Source organism: Sphaerodactylus townsendi, linkage group LG02, assembly GCF_021028975.2.
Source record: "Sphaerodactylus townsendi isolate TG3544 linkage group LG02, MPM_Stown_v2.3, whole genome shotgun sequence".
In the NCBI taxonomy this organism is placed as follows: domain Eukaryota; kingdom Metazoa; phylum Chordata; class Lepidosauria; order Squamata; family Sphaerodactylidae; genus Sphaerodactylus; species Sphaerodactylus townsendi.
Genome location: NC_059426.1, coordinates 127,114,929 through 127,134,513, shown reverse-complemented (window position 1 = coordinate 127,134,513; position 19,585 = coordinate 127,114,929). Strand labels below are relative to the sequence as shown.

Here is a 19,585-nt window from a genome sequence, read left to right as displayed (position 1 = left end):
TGGGATGAACAGAAGTCAGTAACCATCTATTAGAAAATATGTATCCTACTGTTATCACAAATGCACTAATCCAGGCTGCCGATGGAACAAAGAAGTGGATAGAGGCAAGACCTCCGTCTGGCAATAGAATAGTCAAGAACAGGACAGGAAGAGCCTGGAGCAGATACAAGAGAGCAAAGGGTTATAGGAACAGAATGCAGAGATATGATTCAGGAAGTAAGACAAAGTATGAACATAATTTGAGAACCAAACAAGGTAACCCATTGTCTAATCAAGAATGAGGATGACATGGAAATATATACTACAGCTGATAAGTACAATGGAGAATCAGTGTTGGAAACAGAGAGAGAGAGCTTTATATGCTAAAAACTTGATATCAAGAGATGCAGCCCTCTGCTGGTGCCTTTGCTAAAAACAGATTCATACTTTATAAAGCATATACCATAATCTATGTGGAATCAATATTTTCATTTGGAATGAACATAGTGTAAAGATGTGCATTTTCTAACACAGAGATTGCCTACCGCTTCTTGAAGAGCATAATGGAGATCATTGGTGCCATTCAATACATGCCTTCAAAGCTTTTTGAGATTTGTAACCCCTCTTCACATATGCATACTCTTCATACTACAAAATGCACACTTTAATGAGTTTTTGCAACTTGCTGCTAAATTTACTACTTGCATTGAAAGCATATTGCCAAAGAAATATCACACAGCTTACTTTTGATTGTAACAAAGTCATTTCACAGCACATGTAAAAACAGATTTCTGGCCCTAAGAAGACAATATTCAGGGACCTCTCAAACCTCCCTTCCCTCACCAGCTAACAAAGACATTTAAACAAAAGGTTTCCCTGGCCTCTATTTTTGTTGCACAAAACTTAAGATAGAAGCAGAACTTTCAAATCTGTTGGCAGAAGCTGCCCTAATAATCTTGAAGATGCAGCCATGCTCCCACTCAGTTGAAAGCACACACAAAAACCAGCCGTCAGGTGTAGCACTAGAGTCCCAGGGCAATTCAGTCTCTTGTCAGCAGTCCTGATGATTCAGAGACTAAATATAGAGAGCGATTTAAACAGCGCTGGCCACAGAGCAAATACTACCCAGCTTCTCCACCTCTCATGCATAGCCAGTCTCCTCCCCACCCGCTCCTCTCTCTCACATACACTCTCACACACACTTAACCCCCCCCCCCCCAATTCTTCTCACTTTCAAAACAAGAGTCCTGTTGTTGGCTTCAGTGGTTCTTCATTGTGCTGCCACAGAGACAGGGGTTTGTTTTGTCATTGCTCAGGGCTGCATTGCATCACACAGACTAATCAGGGGTAGCCTTTGAAAAAGGTCACGTGCCAGACAGTTTGCAAAAGAAACCAGTGGGAGAGTGCCAAAGAAATAGGAGCGCGGGGGGGGGGGGGGCGGCCCACCCGATTCCCTTTAGTGGTACTGGGAAGGGTACTGGGAAGGGTAGCAAAGCACTGTGGCATATCTGCCTCTCTAGGGTAGTTTCTGCAGAAGCAGGAAGGAATTTAACAGTTTGTGTTTCTCCCTTCTTGCCTCCCCACCGTAAACTTTTATTGGTCGATCTATACAACTCTCAATTACAGCTCATTTTCAGCATAAATGTCCCTGAAGCCCCAAAGCATTATCTCAGCAAGATCTAGAGGCCAGAGCAGGGGAACTGGAGTCAGGTCTCCTGGATTTTATTGACAGTTATGTAGTTCTCATACTGAGAGAATAGACAGTCTCTATTTCTTATAGACTCCCCAACTATAAAACAAAATGGCAGGCAGAGCAAAGTTAGGGGACCACTATAAATTACTTTGTTGTTGTTTCTTTCTAAAAGATGGCAATATTCAAGTTGTCAAGGCTTGGCGGTTAAAAAGCAATGAATACTTTCTAGAATCTCACCCTGTCACAGATTCTTCTGGAGGAACAACATATTGCATTTAGTTCAGTGATTCTGTTACCTTAAGGGTTCCCCCCTCCCCCCTTGTTCTGGGGCTGTGGATATGATAGCAAATCAGTGCCTGATTTCCCCTCTAACCTGTAATCACTGAATTGTAACGAGAACAAGAGAAAGATATGTTGGAAGCTGGATTACTAAGCTAAGCAAACTGTGTAATTCTGTCCATATATAAAACTTTTCTAATCAATTGTGTTTTCAAAACCACATATATGTCTGAAAATTCCTAGAGCACAGCACATGTGTGAATCAAGAACAATTACAATCACACTGCTGAGAGGAACCTCGGGGTCTGCTTGTCTAAAACATCTAACTCATCCACACTGGACTGATACTTGAACAGTTACTCTCTTTTTAGTGCTTTTAGTGAAGAAAGGCCACACCTTCCCTGAGCAACTGGTCCCATCAGCCAGCTTTTCTGAAAATTACAAGTGCTTTTGTAATATCCATCTTAACTCTGTTTAGTGTTACAGATGCACAGACCCTGTCTGAGGTATTAGACTGTACAAGCCACAGTGTTTCTGGCCAGACACTCTCTCAAACAGCACACAGAGAAGAGCTACTGGACTGCTCGCCGTTATCTTTGCCAACAACCAGTGGAGAAAATTGGCTGAGAGCAAAGTAGGAAAGAAAAGAAGGTATTAGCATAGGCACAGCAATAAATAAAAACGTCAGTAGTCTCTAACAGTCCACACAAACATGACGTCCTACTGTTTCCCTACCAGAAGAGAATGCCTTAATTTAAGTGCCAATATCTGTCCAAATGCTGAGCAGTAGAGATCTGCATGTTAAGTTATTTTCCACCTGTGCTGAGGGTTTCTTTCGCTCCTTCTCTGGCTTTTCTTTTTCAAAAAATGGCCAACCAGCACTTTCTCCTATGCAACATATTATTTCAGCTGAAAAAGGAAGAGCTCCTCCTCTCTTGGCTACACAAGTAGTAGTAAAGAGGGATGCTTTTGTTTACTAACTCTCCCACATGCTCTGCTGACACAAGATTCTCCTGTCTCCTCAGTCTAGTACTACTTTTTCTCCCTGTCATTCCTCAGGAGGCTTTTGGTGCCACAGCAACAACACACACTTTCTTGCCTGAGGAAAAAGGAGGGGATGGACAAATCTCTCTCTCTCTCTCTCTCTCTCTCTTTCTCTCTCTCTCTCTCTCTCTCTCTGGTCACAGCTTTTATTTTTTTTCCTTGGGGCATTCTTGGACACATTTCCCAGACAAAGACATCTGATAGCTACACTCCCCAGATGGAAAGGGTCAAGTTACAACCAGTTCTACAGCTTCTCTTCAGGACTGGAGGGGGGATTGTTAACCTTTACTATGCTGAGTAGAATTTGTAAACCAGGAATGGGGACAGATACTGAAAGAACACTATACTTATGAACTGGGGGAAATGTCCCAAGTGTGTGGGGGGAGAGGAGAAAGATAAAGAATCTCAAACCCACCCATCAGATGGTCTTTATAGACTCACACAAAACCGCAAACAAGAATGCCACCAGACAGTCTGATGAATAGCTTTAAGTGCTCCACTTAATCTTTCTATCACACTGCCTTTGGCAAGCCTGCTCTTTGATGACAAAATATATCAAAGGCTGTACTCCGTTATCTAAAACCTCCAAACTTTGCTCAACTACAGCCACACTCCAGAAATGTAAGAAATAGAAGGAGGAGGGGTGAAGTACAATATAAGACAAGTCTCTCAGATAGGCAAAGGATTACGAGCTGCTGAATGCCTGGCACCACAGGGGATCAAGGACATAAAAGACTCTATTAGCTATGAGTTTCCACACATTGTGGCAGCTACCACAAAAAATTTCCTCATGGCTGAAGGTGGCTTACAACTCAGCCAAAAATATTACAATTTTTAAACCCCCAGATGACATCTCCCACAAGATACCTGCAGTCAAGTCTTTTTTGTCATGGTGCTCACCAGTACTGAGTACCCAGGCATCTTTTGGTCCTAAGTGGAGAATGGGTGGAAATTGGTACACCTTTATATGTGCTACCACCACCTTTTTCTAAAAAAAATGAAAATCAAACAAAACCAACAACCTGCAATTAAAAGCGTGGGCAAATAAAGTGGCCTTACAGCATCTCAAATTTTTTAAACACAATGCCCTCTTCACCTCCCCAGGCCCCTGCTATACAAAGGAGGAACTACAATGGAGAAGGCACAGGCTCTGGCTGATGCCCAGTTGGCTACCATAAGTGGGAGAATAGCCTCTGCCTACACAGCTGCATAATGTCTAGCTCGAATCTTTCTGAGCCAAATGCTTCCATTTCAGTTCAACTCAAAATATATGCACAGTGAGGCAATGCAACTTCTGCACCTTTCTGTCCATTAAATAACTTGAATGAATTTCTTATCTTACATAAATACATTTATGTCATGAAATGTAGGTTTCCTTTTCAGAGAGTTTGGCATGCCTAGTTATAGAACTCCCTGGTCCTTGACCAAAGCTTTGGCCTTGCCACACATCATCTTGAGAAGAGAAGCAGAACCTAAAACATGATAAGCCCCAGGATGTAATTATTCTTGGCTGGAATAGAAACCTGTGCAAGGCTAGACGGGATCAGTTTGGGGACATTAAAAACAAACTTGCTTTAATAACCTTGGGCTTTGAACACATGGATCCACCTTGTACTGAACTAGACCATGGCCACCAAGTTCAGTACTGTCCACTCACAGTGGCAGAGTGCCTCCCGAGGTCTCAGACAGAGCTTTTTCATATGACCTGGACTACTGGGTCCTTTAACTGTAGATGCTAGGAGTTAAACTTCAGAACTTGTACATGCAAAGCAGATGCTCAACCACTGAACCATAGTCCCTCCCACACCCTCTCTCCCCCAAAGAATCCAGGGAAATTTAGTTTTTATACAGTGCTAAGATATCATCTACCACATTTTCTGACAGAAACCATCTATTACCTAGTTTGCTAAACCAAAGTTTATGAGAATATTCCACACAGATTCACCATGGTAATAATGAGGATAACTTCCAGAGAAGTTGGGTATGACAGCCATAATTGAAAGGATATTGCAAGGATAACTTCACCATCTTTCAGGCTATAGAGGTAAAGAGGAGTCAGAAAGTTCAGGATCTTAAGTTTGGCCCAGGAACATTTTGGGAAGATTTGTGTAGGGTCAAGGAACATTTTGGGAAGATGGAAGTTCTGTCCCCTACCTAATGTGCTTTAATGTATACTGGCCCAATACAAAGTAAAAAGGAATAGATGAGTAACAGGAACAAACGGAGGTATTCTGGGCACAGTTAACATTCTGTTGGATCTTACCATCATTTTGTTGTTGTTATGAATACTCTGCCTTTCAACATTTTTCTCCCAAAACAACTTGCAGAAAATGTACATAACACATACATAACATATAGAAATTAACTGAGGCCTCCAGTTGTTTTGAGATCTTCCCTTCTTTTTTGTCAAGGTGCTTGGAGGCGGAAGATGTCTGAGGGGGAACAATTCAGTGGCTACATCTCCTTAGAGATGCTCAAGTTGGTAGGACAGAAAAGTATCCTATGTATATGAATCAAGGAATTAAATGATGGGTATAATTTTTTTTACTGGTCATTTTGCTCTTTTCATAATGTTTATGGGTTTTTTGTAAATCGAACCAAGGAAGCAGGATAGGAGCAAAACAAATAAGATGGCAGAGGGTGACATAAATACACTTCTCTGTGTTTTATTTTGTTGTTGTTTGATCCTTGTAGACAGCACAATCCAGATGGGGTGTGTATGCAGAGGCAGCCAGGTGAAGATGACACCACGCTGCCTCCAAAGGGGCTTCAGGCAGTATAGAAGGGAAAGAAAACAAAAATCCCTCCCACCACTCGAATTGCCCCACTGCTGAAACAGGCTTAAGCCACACAAGAGTGCAGCGGAAGCCTGGAGGTCCAGAGACTGGTGTTCCCAGGCTGGAACAAGGACTCCACCATCAGGAACACCCCTCCCCACCAGTATCCAGGGTAGCTACACAGTGGCCCGGACTTCAAGGTTTCGTTGCCACAGAGCTGAGGGGTGGCCAGTCACTGATACTTCTGCCCTCTCTGGAGGCAGGGAGGGAACAGCCCTGTGTTGGTTCCACAGCCCAATAAAGCCCCCCCATCTGGGTTGGGTTGTAAATTTCTTGTTTACAGTGTGAGCCAGTAGAGCAGAGAGTATCATTGTTTATATCTGAACTAGCAACATACTAATTGGTTTGATGGGGGTGGCCATGTGGTCCAGGACATCTTTGTGCATGATTTCACTCAATGAAATTGCCCAGTCTGTAGCAAGGGGCACTCCTTAGAAACCGTGTGAACAAATGCTGCATTTCCCCCTTTCCCCTCATGAATGACTACTGCTATTTGCATAAGCTGAAGAAAGTAAAAGTTTGTACTGATGGCTGGGACACCTGGAATAACTCACACCTTATTTGTAAGAGTGGGATATGTACCCCTTCTTCAGTTGTTTTGCTGATGTTTATAGGACAACACTTAGCAACAGCCTCTTAGAAAAAGCCTGCTTCTTTCTGCAAAACCCATTCTGAATTCTGGAGTTTGTTTGTGGTCATGTGACAGACCACAAGAATGGGCTTTATATCGTGACATAATACTGTTACCCACTAAGGATGCGCATTCAGCAAACCTGCACCATAACCTCCTCCCAAAAGAAACCTCATCAGTATTTTTCATGGCTTTTTATCCCCCCGCAAAATGGTGGCAATTTAAGGGTGCTGAAAAGCAGATCCCAAATAATGCCAAATATTATTCTGCTTCTGCCCTGCCACCATTTAAAAAAAACTGGGGGGGGGGATCCCCTCTGCTTCTTCCTTCTCCCTCCACTGACCTGCTAGCTGGCTGGATCTCCGAAGCAGCAGGCAGCATAGAGACGAATGCTGGACTGGGCTTGGCCAAACCCAGCATTCAGCTCTATGCCACTGCTTCAAAAGTCCACATGGACTCAGAGGTGGCATGCGCTGCAGAGCTGAATACTGTTAGGGCCCCTCCGCACAGCAGAGACAGCTAGGGTTCGACTCATGTCTTCGGAAATTGTTACCTGAGCTCGACTCCTCTGTTACTCTGCACAGCAGCTGGCTCAAGTCTCCGAATCCGAGTTCAGAGGGTGGGATTACCTCCTCACGTCTTCTGCTCCTCATTCCCGATTGGCTGCTGTTCTATGGCGGGAAACGTGAGTGCGCATCCCTTTTTTTTTCATTTACCAATGTAGGAGCTACGTAGGAGGATTTTTTTAAAGGCGCACTTCTCGCTGCCGCCAGGAGTCTCCCGTTCTGCCATGGCCGAAATACTGCACTGTGATTGGCTGGCTGGCAGAGTCGAGGCGAGGGAGATTCCGCACTCCGCCAGCTTCGGCTTGAGTGCAACCCGAGTTCGCCAGAAAGTTGTACCTCCCAGTTGAGCTCGAAAATTTGACAGTGAGAGGGGGGAGGAGCAGAGACAGACATGAGTCGAATGCTACAGCTATATGGAGTACCCGGGTCGGACCTAAGTCGAACTAAGGTCGAATCCTACAGTGCGGAGGGGCCCTTAGTTCCAGCCAAGCCCAGAGCTCAGCTCTGCTGCCTCCAACTGCATGTAGGTCTCAAAGGTAGCAGTACAGAGCAGAAACCGAGACCCACGTGGACTTTAGAGGTGGTGGCTGAATTGACCAGAAAAATTTTGAATGTCTGAAAATTTCAGCATCTATGAAACCCAAACTTGAAAAAAAATGGTGCCCACCCCTATTACCCATTCTGTGGCTCTGACATAGGAAGGAGTAATATATATATATTAAAGAAGACTAAAAATTAACATAAGGCATAGACTAAACATGGCTCAAAAAATCTTCCTAGTTTGATCCAACTGTTCATTATTACCAATAAAACACAGACACTGACCATAGACTGTAAAGAAGTCGTTGAACTGGCAGGCAACACAAGTGTTCCCAAGGCATAACAGACTGTGACTTACCACCCTCGTCTCCTCATCCCCCATTACTTCCCCCATTAATCCAAAGGGAGCCTACCCTCTGTAGGTGAAGCCTGTGGAACTGGTCTGCAATACACTGTAACTTCCGAGCAATCTGAACTTCAGTACGCAGTTCTTGTGGGTTTTCCTGAGGTTCTTCCTGGAGGTGTGGATTCACTGAGAAACCAATTGGGTTGGCATGTAAACGGTATCCAGCATTCCCTGCCAAATATCAGAGAAGGATCAGGGTTCTGCAACATCTCAACATGAAATGCATAGTATGTCTGCCATATTTGCTATACTATAAGAAAGATAATTAAGGGCATTTGTCATAAAGTATCACACTCCAGATAGCCAGGTTGACTCAGATTCACATTTACTCCTGAAAAGGACAATTTTCATATGAATTAAGCAGATGACTCCCAGTCACTTTAAACTCATTATTATTTTTCCCCAGGAGACTTGGTTATTACTCTGTAAACCCAACCGTAATTACAGGGCCTCTGTTTCTGCCCCTGGCTGCAATCTCATCATCCAGCAAGCATCGGCACACATACACACAAACCCACACACACTGCTGCTGGGGCTCATGTCCCCACTAACGTCGTTTTTAAGCCAATGCCTGGGTCTTTGCCCAGCTTTCAGGATTGGACTACCATGGCATTTTTGAAAGAAGAAAGTCCTAGCTTTAAAGTGGCAGCACGGCCTTGTTGAAATCATGGGAATGCTGACATGTCTAGCTGAGCTCCAAGAAACATGGTAATAAGATAGCCATAGCATAAGACATCAACTATCATGCCTGCATTATTTCTATCTGAAGGCAATAGTAATTGCCTTGGGGTTTTGAGTTATTCATTTCATGATCAGGATTCATTTTGAAAATTGACATTTGTTTACTGCTCTGATTATTTTATTGCATACAGTATTGTCAGATTATTAAATAAATTTTAGTTGATGATCACATGACCATTTAATTGCACAGACTAACAAACCTGCACGTGTATAGAATAATACACTGCAAGAAAAAAAGTTCTTTTTTTGTTTTCAGATGCTGCATGGGTCATAGAATTATGCTGCTTTCCCTCTGGTGAAAAAAAAAAGAATTCCCTTTTGAAGACCAATGGTTTTGTAAATACTTGTTCTGATCTTTCTAAAACCTGCAGCATAATATAATTGAAAGATTTTTTAGCCCATTAATTATATAAAAGTACGGTCCTGTGTGTACATACCTAGGGACAGGGCCTATTAAACCCGCTATGACTTACTTCTGAGTAAGCATGCACAGGAATGCACTGTGTTGCAGCCCCAGTTGATATGTAGACAGCTGAGGAAGGTGGAAAAGAGTGACTACAGAAATGAACAACTAAAAATAAGCTAGTAAATGGGATGGGGCAACAATAAAATATATAGTCACTTCTATAGATCAAAATGAGTCACTCATGCAACTGAATGAGATAAATTTCTGGCCAAAAAAAGTATATTGAGTCCTGTTTTCATTTCTGAGCATGTGTGTACAGACAGTTTCCCTACTGTATGTGTGTATGTTATATCTGTGTCCTCTGGGAACTAGCAGACACAATCTGTGCCTTGCTCTGGTAGCATTATTGATTAAAATTTCAAAGTAGGGGTTTTTTTTGAGAAAATAATTAAAATGAAATTCATTCATGTTAATTAGATAGGCCAGAAAATTTATCTCTTCCCCTCCCCCCCATCACTGAATGAGTGACTACATAAATCTTGTGTACTGCATGTGTACCACCCTGAGCCCTGCTTAGGTGGGATATTATTATTAACAATAATAACAACAACAATAAATCCAAGTTCCATGAGGGGTAGAAGCCTTCTTGTTTAAGATGGCAGGGAAAAGTATGAGTTTTCTGAGTTTTGAAAATCTTTATTTTTAATCCAATGTCATGTTTTCTGATGCAATACTGACTATTTAGATGTCCATATCCTCCCACAGTATGACCTGGACTACACAGAATATGTGGGAAATAGACATCAAGAAAACTATCTCTCTTCTGAAGAGTAAGCTGATATTCAAAAATGCCAAAGATACTAAGGGGCAATTTCTTCAGGGCAAAGAGATCATTCTTACCATAAAAAAGTCTCTGTGGCTGTTCAGTCACTCCACAAGGTAACATGACATCCTGTCTGGAAGAGGATGGACTGAGTGTTTGTGTAGCCTTGTCCTGCTGCTTGGCATGCCTGCTTCCTGGACCACAGCAGTGTGTGAGTGGGAAGAGTTGGAACCTCCCTAGCAGACAGCTGTAAGACTGGCTCTGTGTGAAAATGCCAGGAAAGGTAATCTCACTGGGCTGACTGGCAAGTCCGCAGTCGTCAGAGTGGAACACATCATCATCCAGCCCATCCAGGCTAGAGAAGTCATCCTCCAGGTAGCCCGGTGGGTCCATTTCACCTGCAATTGGGAAAAAGACATATCTGAATAAAAGCTCAAAATATACAGCTTGTGATATATGACTAGGACTGTAATTTTGTTGAGCAAGGTTAGAATTTTGAGAACAAGAAATGCTCTGGGGAGCAGAATGAAACGCAGGAATAGGCTCTTTAATTTGGGAGAGAAGCAAATGAGCATCATGAATCCCAATGGTGGGTGCCATCCATCGGAGATAACTGCTACATGGTTTTGTTCACTCCTTTTAGACGAAGCAAACTGTGAAGCAGGCCCCAGAAAAACCCAAGTTAGCCACAATGTAGTCTTCAACTATGAACGTCAATTAGTTGAACTCTACTTCTCCTTATCAAAGAACTCTGAACAAGGTTGGTAAACAGAATGCTATCTAAGGTTCAAACTGATGAATCATAAGAAGCAGATTAAGAAAAAGTGGAAGAATATTTTTATTGGCATCCGAACACCATGTTAGTATGGCAAAAATTTGCATGCTTCTTTCACAAAGATTGTCTTTATCCAACAAGATTCTGAGCTCTCTATGAAGCTTGGAGGATAATCATAGACATACGAGCAGGCAGAATATTTAAGAATTTGGTTAGAATTATCTAAATATAACTGTACCACACTTACCAGGACTAGTTTAGAAGCTTTAAGTTGTATGAGGTGCTAAGATCTAGCAGCTAACATATTGCTATTGCTCAAGAACTCAAAACCTGAATTTGAGTGCCAAAGGGAGGAAAATTTCAAAATGTGGTCCTTCATTAAACTGAACAGTGGCCAAAGATGTCACAAAAGACACCCTCACTTTCTCATGGCAGCCCGTTTCTGGGACTGAAGAAATTTCTGGAGGCTGAAGTTCAATATGGTTCCCCATTCCTAAGTACTGCTTTTTCCTCCCAGAACAAAATGCCACAAAGCCCATTACCTTTTTCCTCATCAACAACTGTCTCAATTCTCTCCTTTCACTATTTCTGTTTCAATTTCTATTTCCATTTATTACCCACCCTTTACCATAGTCACAGGGTGGGTTACATTAAAACATGTAACATTAAAATCATGACAGTAAAAGCACTATAAAACCCCATTCCAAAAAGCTGTCTGGATCAAGTATCTGTTTATACATCCTCATCTACTCCATTACTGATCTCCAGTACTCATTCAATGAGGCCACTACCTGACCAGACAAAAACAGGATGGACACCCAGCTGTGTTTCTGTTTACTGTCAGGTGTGGTGGTGGTCTCCTTGAATTAGCGCTGGGGATAATGCACTAGATCTATAACAGCCCAGATCAAGAATAGGTATTTCAACATGGGTCTTATAACTACCTCCTTAAGGGATTGACTTTAATCCTTCCTACAATCACTTGTTAATGATTTCCCAAATCCCCATGGAACTTCCACTGTAAGGAAGCCTCTTTCCTTGTCCATTTTCAGCGTCCAGTTACTGTGGGAGAGACCTTCATCTGATTGCCTTTTCTAATCTTTAACAGTAGGTTTACAAAGTTTTATATTAGTTGTTAACTGTTGTCTTTAACATCTATGTTATTTAATAGTATGTTTCATTAGAATTTGATTTATTGTTTTATCATTTTATTGTAACTTGCTTTGAGGCTTGTTTTTTATTAGAAAAGCTACTCATAAGTAAACAAGTCATCCTCCCAAAGATGATTTTAACACACATGAAGTACAGAAGTACTGCAAAAGGTTCAAACTATACAATTTAGCTAAAGGATGGGGGCAAGAAGAAAAAGAGGTCACAGCATCTACCAAGATGTCAGTAGACTGAACTAGGGATGCAAAAGCAACCCAGCATTGTCCTAAATAAAAAATATGGGACTCTCTCTGTGAAATCCTGAATCTGCATCTTTCCTGTTGCTACACAAAGCCTGCAATTCAAAAATAAGAAGTACTGGAGAATCTCATCAAAAGCTGAGACTGTGAATAAACATGGTTAATGGAAACATTTCAGCTGCTTTTAAAAGGCTCATAAAATGTTTACGAATATAAAATACAAATGCCCACTAGCATGTTAGTCTCTGTGTTACCAGCATAATCTCAAGATGTGCTAGGATTGCCTGGAAAACAAGCAGAAGACTGGAGGGGGGCGCTTTTGGGGTGCCAGCAATGCGATGTCAGTTTCAGGGAAAACACAGAAATGACATCATACCTCTCTAAGAATTGCTAGAAACTCTATGGTAAAATGCTTTGTATAATTTCCAGTGATTTCTAGAGAAGTCTGAAATTCCTAATCATTTTTTAAAAAATAATTTCCTCATGCTAGGTGCAGTGGCAAAAAATAGAAAGTGGGGAATCCTAGCATATGCAAATTGATATCCCCAGATCCCTAACAAGTAAGTGAAATTCAATCTTTGGGTCATTTGTTTTGTTCTGATTTATGTAATATAATAGTAATCTATCAAGAGTCTTAACTAAATCTGGGTGATGAAGGATACCAGCACTCTAAAATAAAGACCTGAACCTTTAGGATACCCTTCTGTGAACTCAAACAATTATTTCAGCTGTAGCTTGCTACAAGCTTATTTGTACCCATGAAACATGAGTGTACATCAAAGGTGTATCTTATTTATTTATAACTTGGATTTCTAATTGAGGCTCCGGGTAGATTGTGCAAAGTGAGAGCCACAATGGAGAAAGCACGTATATAGGCAGCTGTCAATCTCTTTGGTTTGCTCAGATGACTGAAGCTCCTAAGCAAAGTAGAAGAGGTGGCCCCACAAGCGTGTGGGTCCTAGGCCATAAAGGGTTTTGTAAGTGACATCCCATACCTTCAATTAAGTCCAGTAATTGGTTGGTGGTATGACTGTGACATGCATGCACATCACTTGCTATAATCAGGCTGCTGTATTTTGTACCAACTGAAAGTTGCCAGTTGATTTCAAGGAAAGACCCACGTTAAATATATTACAATGGTCTAGCGTTGAGGTAACCATGGAATAAATTCATGTGGCCAGTTCAGAAGCCATCTTCTAGGCTAAGTAAAGCTGGCAGAATGCCTTTTTCGCAACTGAATTAATTTGCTTCTCCAGAAATAGTGCTGGATCCAATACAATCCCAAAGCCCTTGACTGAGTCAGCAATTAACACCAATGATGGCCAGTATAATGTCCCTTAAGCCTTTCCAACCAGCAATACCCTCTATCTTGTCATGGTTTAGTTTCAAGTTGTTCTCCCTTAACCATTTAACCATAGCAGAAAGGCACTTGTTCATGATCTCTACAGCAACATTAGGAGATTTGGAAAAATAAATATAAAGCTGGGTGTAATCAGCATATTGAGGAAAACTACCTCCAAAGTCATAAATGATTTATTCAAAGGACTTTATATAGAGACCAAACAGCATAGGGGAATACGACTTTCCCTTGTGGAACCCAGGACAAATCCCACACAATACCTGGTTTTCAGCAGTCTTCTGTGTCTTTCCTTAAGGAATGAATTAAACCAACCCAAAGAACAACTCTTGGTATAGATTTTCACTGCCAGACATCTCTGTAAGATAGCATCGTCCACTGTATCAAAGGCTGCTCACAAATCCAGTATGAGCAACACAGAGGCATGGCTCTTTTCTATATTCACACACCAGTCGTCAATCAAATCTACCAGTGCTACCTCCATCCCACAGCCTGGCCTGAAACCCAACTGAAAACGGTTCACAATATCATTCATCCAACCACCATAAAAGGAACCTCAAACCTAGTATAATCATGACAAACATTGTACTTGCTTGGATTCAACAAATTAGAGCAGTGCTTCTCAAATTGTAGATGAGGACCCACAAACGGTCATGAGGACACAAAAGATAAGGAGCAACAAAATGAGCTGTGCTCAGCTAGGTTTGCCTTACTGTAATTTTTGAACCGCTTATGTAATTCAGCTTCTTACTAATGCTATCCATTTTTTAAACACTAATAAAACATAAAACATAAACTCATTCAATGTTAATTGATGTTAATTGATACATACCACTTGCTGCCCTGAAATACAAAGAGATGGAACAAATGTTTTGTTGGCTCGAGACTAGAGGACCATTCTGGGCCTTTGCTTCCAGTCATGTTGAGAATACACACAGTCATGCATTTGTAAGTTCATAGTTTCACTCAACCCACAAGTGAAAGGGACAATGGAAGAATCTGGAACACAGGCAGAGGTTGGAAAAGGTTCAGAGACAACAGGGCAAAATGTAGGCAGAGGGGATGCCCTTTCGTCTTGATACACAAATGGATTACAGATTCTGGTACCAATGTTAAAGGCATGTGGGAGAAGGGAGCCCTAGACTCAGCATCCCTTATCTTTGACTCTCCATCACTACTTCCCTCATCGGCAGCTGAGATGGTGGTACAGTAAATTGAAAGATGAATGGGACAGAGCTACTGATGTCTTGAATGCTGGAGGAGGGATAAGAGAGAGCATAGCTGATTCTTGACCTAGTCCAACATGATCAGGTACTCAGGCTTATGACTTTAGGATGATTTGTCACATGAACACACAAAATGGTCTTATATCCAATCAGACCACGTAGTTCAGTACTGCCCACTGTGATCAACAATGGCCATCAAGCAGGGTTTTCTGAGTGCAAGTGTAGAGACTGAGCCCATATGCGAAGCATATGCTCTACCACAGACCAGGATTCAAAAGGCTTGGTTGTGGAATCCCACCTCCAAAGACTTTTTTGGTCTTACCAACAGAAAATTTTGGGAGAGCAAAAATGCCTATGAAATATTTGCTCTTTTGATTGAATGAAATACTTTTCAAAACAAGCTCTTATTTGCTTGAAACATATAATATGAACATACATAAGACCCTTTGTGGCACCTGCCAAGTGTTTTTAGGAAATGGGTGAGGCCAGGTAGGGCTTTTGCACAGCAAGAATTCTGACGGGTTGTGATTTGTTTTAAATGCTGCTTTGGCAGCTGCTACCACCACAGCACAAGGATCCAGGAAGCCACAGGTTCAGATCTCTAATATGTCATGAACTATGAGGCCTTAAGCAACCTGCTTGTTGCCAGCTGCAGTCTTTTGACCCCTATCCCCAGTGTGGTGTAGTGGTTAGACAGTGAACAGTTTTGCTCAGATCTTGCAAACCTAAGGCATTGGCTTCCTTTACTGAGTCAACCCATCTCATGTTGGGTTTTGAGAGACCTGGGCTCAAATTCCCACTCTGCTATAGAAGCTTACAGGGTGACTTCAGCCTCAATTACACACTTTTTTGGCTTAAACTACCTCACAGAGTTGTTGCTGCAGAGATAAAATGAAGGTGGGAAAACCATTGTTGTAATCCACTTTGAGTCCCATTGAGGAGAAATGTAGGATCTAAATATCTAAATTAATAGACAAAAATCTGCACTATGGGGTAATACTATAGTCTACCTTACAAGGACTCAAGTAGCAATTGGAATATACATTATAATGCATGCATGACAGCACTATATACATAGTATTATCAGAATATAGGGCCAAGAGGGTCTACAAGGTCTTATCACGGATAGTAAATCTCAGCCTGGTCAGCACTTGGCTCTGAGGATGGCTTATAGCTCCATGTAAGCAGCAATAAACTTCCTGAAATATCTCTAACAATGTATGAAATATATCCTCTTGAAAAAGAGAAATAAATTCAACAAACCACCTTTTAAAAAAATCACAAAAGTGAAAATATAAACAAGACCAGTCCTTCAGTGTGGAAACACCTGTTCAAAGGCACACAATGCATACATTCTTCTATCCACCTCCTATATTCTCTCACAAAAACAAGAATCCGACACACACTACAGCCTCTTGCTACTCCCGGGAATGGATCAATGAGGAAGGACAGAGGGAGGGGTACAGCACACGTGCTTGCCAGCTAACCAAAACAAAGTAAGCAGGATTAAGTGGAGGACTCTACAATTCCATTAACTCTTTCCTACCTCCCCATGTTTGTGCCACAAAGCTCCAGTGGAAGACTGAAACACATTGTTTCAGTCCAGGATGTGCCAAAACAAATCTTTAGAAATCACAAGGCAGGCACTCCAAAGTTAACTGGATCGTCTGACAAATTCAACAGGTCACTGAGCTGCAGGTCCAACAACAAATCTTTTAAATGCCTCATTCAAAGCACGGGCCAGCCCTTCAAAACCAAATGACTTCTTTAAAAACAGTAGTGTTAGGCAAATCAGCAGGTTAAAAATTGCTGCCTTTGGCATGTGAAGAAGATCCATTATTTCTGTAGGTAGTGAATGATGCTTTAAAATATACTCTTTGGGGCATTCTGAAAAACTAGTGAAGGAAACAGGACATCTATTAAAGTATGTAGAACACTAATTTCTGGGGTGGGACCATCATTTCCTTCAATTTCTTTAGAGTACAGTGCCCACTTATTCTGAGAGGGTTTATACCAGTGACATGACATCCCACCCCCGCACCCCTAGCAACAGCAGCACCGACTTGTCTGTCAGGGGTACAAGAAGTGGTGGGATCCAAAATTTTTAATAACAGGTTCCGATGGTGGTGGGATTCAAACAGTGGCGGCGGCGCACACACGCACCTCCAGTCCCTATTGGGCAGGGAGGTTGCTTTAGTAACCCCTTCTCGGCACTCAGAAAAAATTAGTAACCACTTCTAGAGAAGTGGTGAGAACTGGTTGGATCCCACCTCTGGGTACAAGAGTACTGCCACACAAAAGGGCAACCTTGGTGTTAGCTGTATTGTAAAGTCCATTTCTTCTTTTCAAAAGATTAATAGAATTGGATGCCTGAGAAAGTTCTTCAGTGGACGTCCAGGAGCTAGAGTGGATGTCCAAGGGGCTAGGCTGATGTGACTAAAGGTCAGACTCAACAGATGACCGAAGGGACTAGCCCAGCTGCAACTCGAGATTCGAATGCCAGGCGCAGCCCCAAGGGCGCAAATGGACGGTAGCTCAGAAACTGGGGGACGGGGCCAGAGCAAAGGTCATTGGCTCCAATTTAATCCCGGAGATCCTAGACCTGCAGCACCGGGATGGGGGGCGGCGTACGGGAGAATGCAGAAGCCGTCCACAAGATCCTCTCTATCATTGCATTTAACCGTACTGTCCAACCGAGCTTACAGTCTCCAGGATGGTTCACACGGCATCCTTAACTAATATCAGCTCCGGCTGGAGCTCAAGTTAAGAGACGTCCCACAAGCGACGATCCCCGGACCTGAATCCCCTCTCACAGCCCAGAGACGCGAAGGGCAGGACCCCTCCCCCTCCCCCTCCCCGAGCCCCCACTGACCTCCAGTCACTGCTGCGACTCTGCACCGTGGCTGGTGCTGTGCAGCCCTGGCGCGACGTCTGCCGTAGCCCAGAGACGGAGCCGGGCCCCGGGACATGCGAGGCGGAAGATCAGCAACCTCTCGAAAGCAGAACAGTCATCTGCACCCGCGCAGGGGGGGAGAGTGGCCAGCGGAAAGAGCGGGAGCCGGAAAGTCCCCGGGCTGCAACCTCAGGCGCCGCCGCCAGCACCGCACGGCATTGTTTCCAAAATACACTTGCTTCCTGGCATTACCCGAAACAGCTGATGGAAGCCACGCCTTCCTCGCGACGAACTCCACCCCGGCCAGCCAATAAGGAGCCGAAGGCGCTCCACGCTCCCGCCGCGGAGCTGGGGACTGTCACCGACGTGGCGCCCGCGCCCTCCATTCATGGCTAGGTAGCCGCGGGCTGTCCGCTTCGGCCCCGGTTTGAAATGCACGTGACTGACTGCAACTGCGGGACTAGAGAGTCAGAAGCGGTTTCTCTCTTTCCTTGCTGCTCTCAGAAAGCAGCTAGCTGGCAGGTAACTTGCTTTCTGTATGGCTGTGCTTACCATCTTTCCCCATGCACGTTTTAATGAATGGATCAGTACCAGAATTTTTGGTACTCACAGGTATACTTCCGGTGAATAGGGAGGTTCCATTTCTATCTCCTGGTTAAATGCTTGGCATTCTGAACCAGCAGCAAGGAGGTTCCATTTAGATGTCAGGGCTAATAATCTTCATAGACCTATCTCTAAGTAAGCATATTTTAAAACAGGCTAAAGGGCACAATTCTCAGAAGAGGTCCTGTGGGGATTCTGCTGCTGATTTCCCTTCATTGTAAAACTACCAATTTATTCCTATTTTCACTTCCTGTTGGTTTTTTTTTTTTTGAGTCAGTTACATATCCACAAAGACTTTCTAGCACCACTGAAAGACCTGGCACAGCTATAACAGCAGTCATTCCTGACAACTCTTGCCTAGCATCCTACATCAACATCCTTGCCTGCTCCTCCATCAATGTTAATTGGAAACTTCTTTTGGTCAGCAATTCATCTTTGCTTATGAAACTCTCTAAAGTTCCATATACAATGACAGTGCTGTAGTTATACTTCTTTTTCAGAACCAAATCCCGCTGAATTCAATTAGAGTTACTCCCAAGTAAGTAGATATAGGATTGCATCCTAAATTTCCTTTGGAGCTTTTGGTGAATGACAGTCTGAAAATATCTGAAAGTCAATAATGAGTATAAGATTTCAACCCATACATTTACTGTAGCACTGTACCATAAGCTGGGACTATGGAGTTTAAAAGTGAGAGAAATCATTACTCACAGTTGGAACAGCATCCCACACCTCTGTTAAACAGGTTTTTGTATTGGGTTTTTAAAAACCTGCTAAACCTGTTTGACCAGCAACAATAGCAAGACAAAGATATATGTATCTATATATGAGTGAAACCTTCCAGACCACATTCAGCTTTAAGATCTATTTTTTAATCCAGCCAACATGTTTAGTAACTCACAGAGGATTTCAAAAAAGTCAGATGGAAGACACATCATCTATATAGACAACTTCTCTGGCCTGAATAATACTAGACTCAAATATGCACAATAAAATTTAGGGCAATAGATGTGTAATATGTTGGATTCCAATGTACCTTGCAAGAGAAAGACCCATATTATTTACAAAGTTCCTTGCTCTGAGGGAGATTATGGCTCTATGCTAGAGCATCCACTTTGCATGCAAAATGTCTCAGGTTCCATCACTAGCATCAAGCAGAAGGTGATGGGAAAGATCTCTGCCTAAGGCTCTGGAGAGCCACTGCCAATCAGAGCAGATTGTACAGACTTCAATAGAGCTGTGGCTGAAACAGTTTAAGGCAGCTTCTTGTGTTCAAATGAAAAGTCCAGAGATGCAGGCCTGTGACTTGTTCAGGAGACTATTGACCATATGAGCCAGTGTAGTGTTGTGGTTGGAGTCCCAGATTAGGATAGGAAG

General features: G+C 42.7%; 1 protein-coding gene across 2 annotated transcripts in view; it reads right to left on the bottom strand.

Annotated features, from left to right (window-relative positions):
- Positions 1 to 17,971, bottom strand: part of BMF (Bcl2 modifying factor) — a 38,177-nt gene extending 20,206 nt beyond the window's left edge. The window contains exons 1-4 of one of the 2 annotated variants that reach the window (XM_048485058.1): positions 15,979 to 16,082; positions 14,319 to 14,485; positions 10,023 to 10,343; positions 7,983 to 8,146 (exon numbers count right to left, since the gene is read on the bottom strand). In XM_048485058.1, the coding sequence (XP_048341015.1) occupies positions 7,983 to 8,146; positions 10,023 to 10,338 (480 nt within the window). In that variant the 5' untranslated portion in view covers positions 10,339 to 10,343; positions 14,319 to 14,485; positions 15,979 to 16,082. Of the gene's footprint in view, positions 1 to 7,982; positions 8,147 to 10,022; positions 10,344 to 14,318; positions 14,486 to 15,978; positions 16,083 to 17,584 lie in introns of those variants that run through there. The other variant, XM_048485057.1, reaches the window with a different exon arrangement.
- Between the last annotated feature and the right edge of the window lie 1,614 nt (positions 17,972 to 19,585).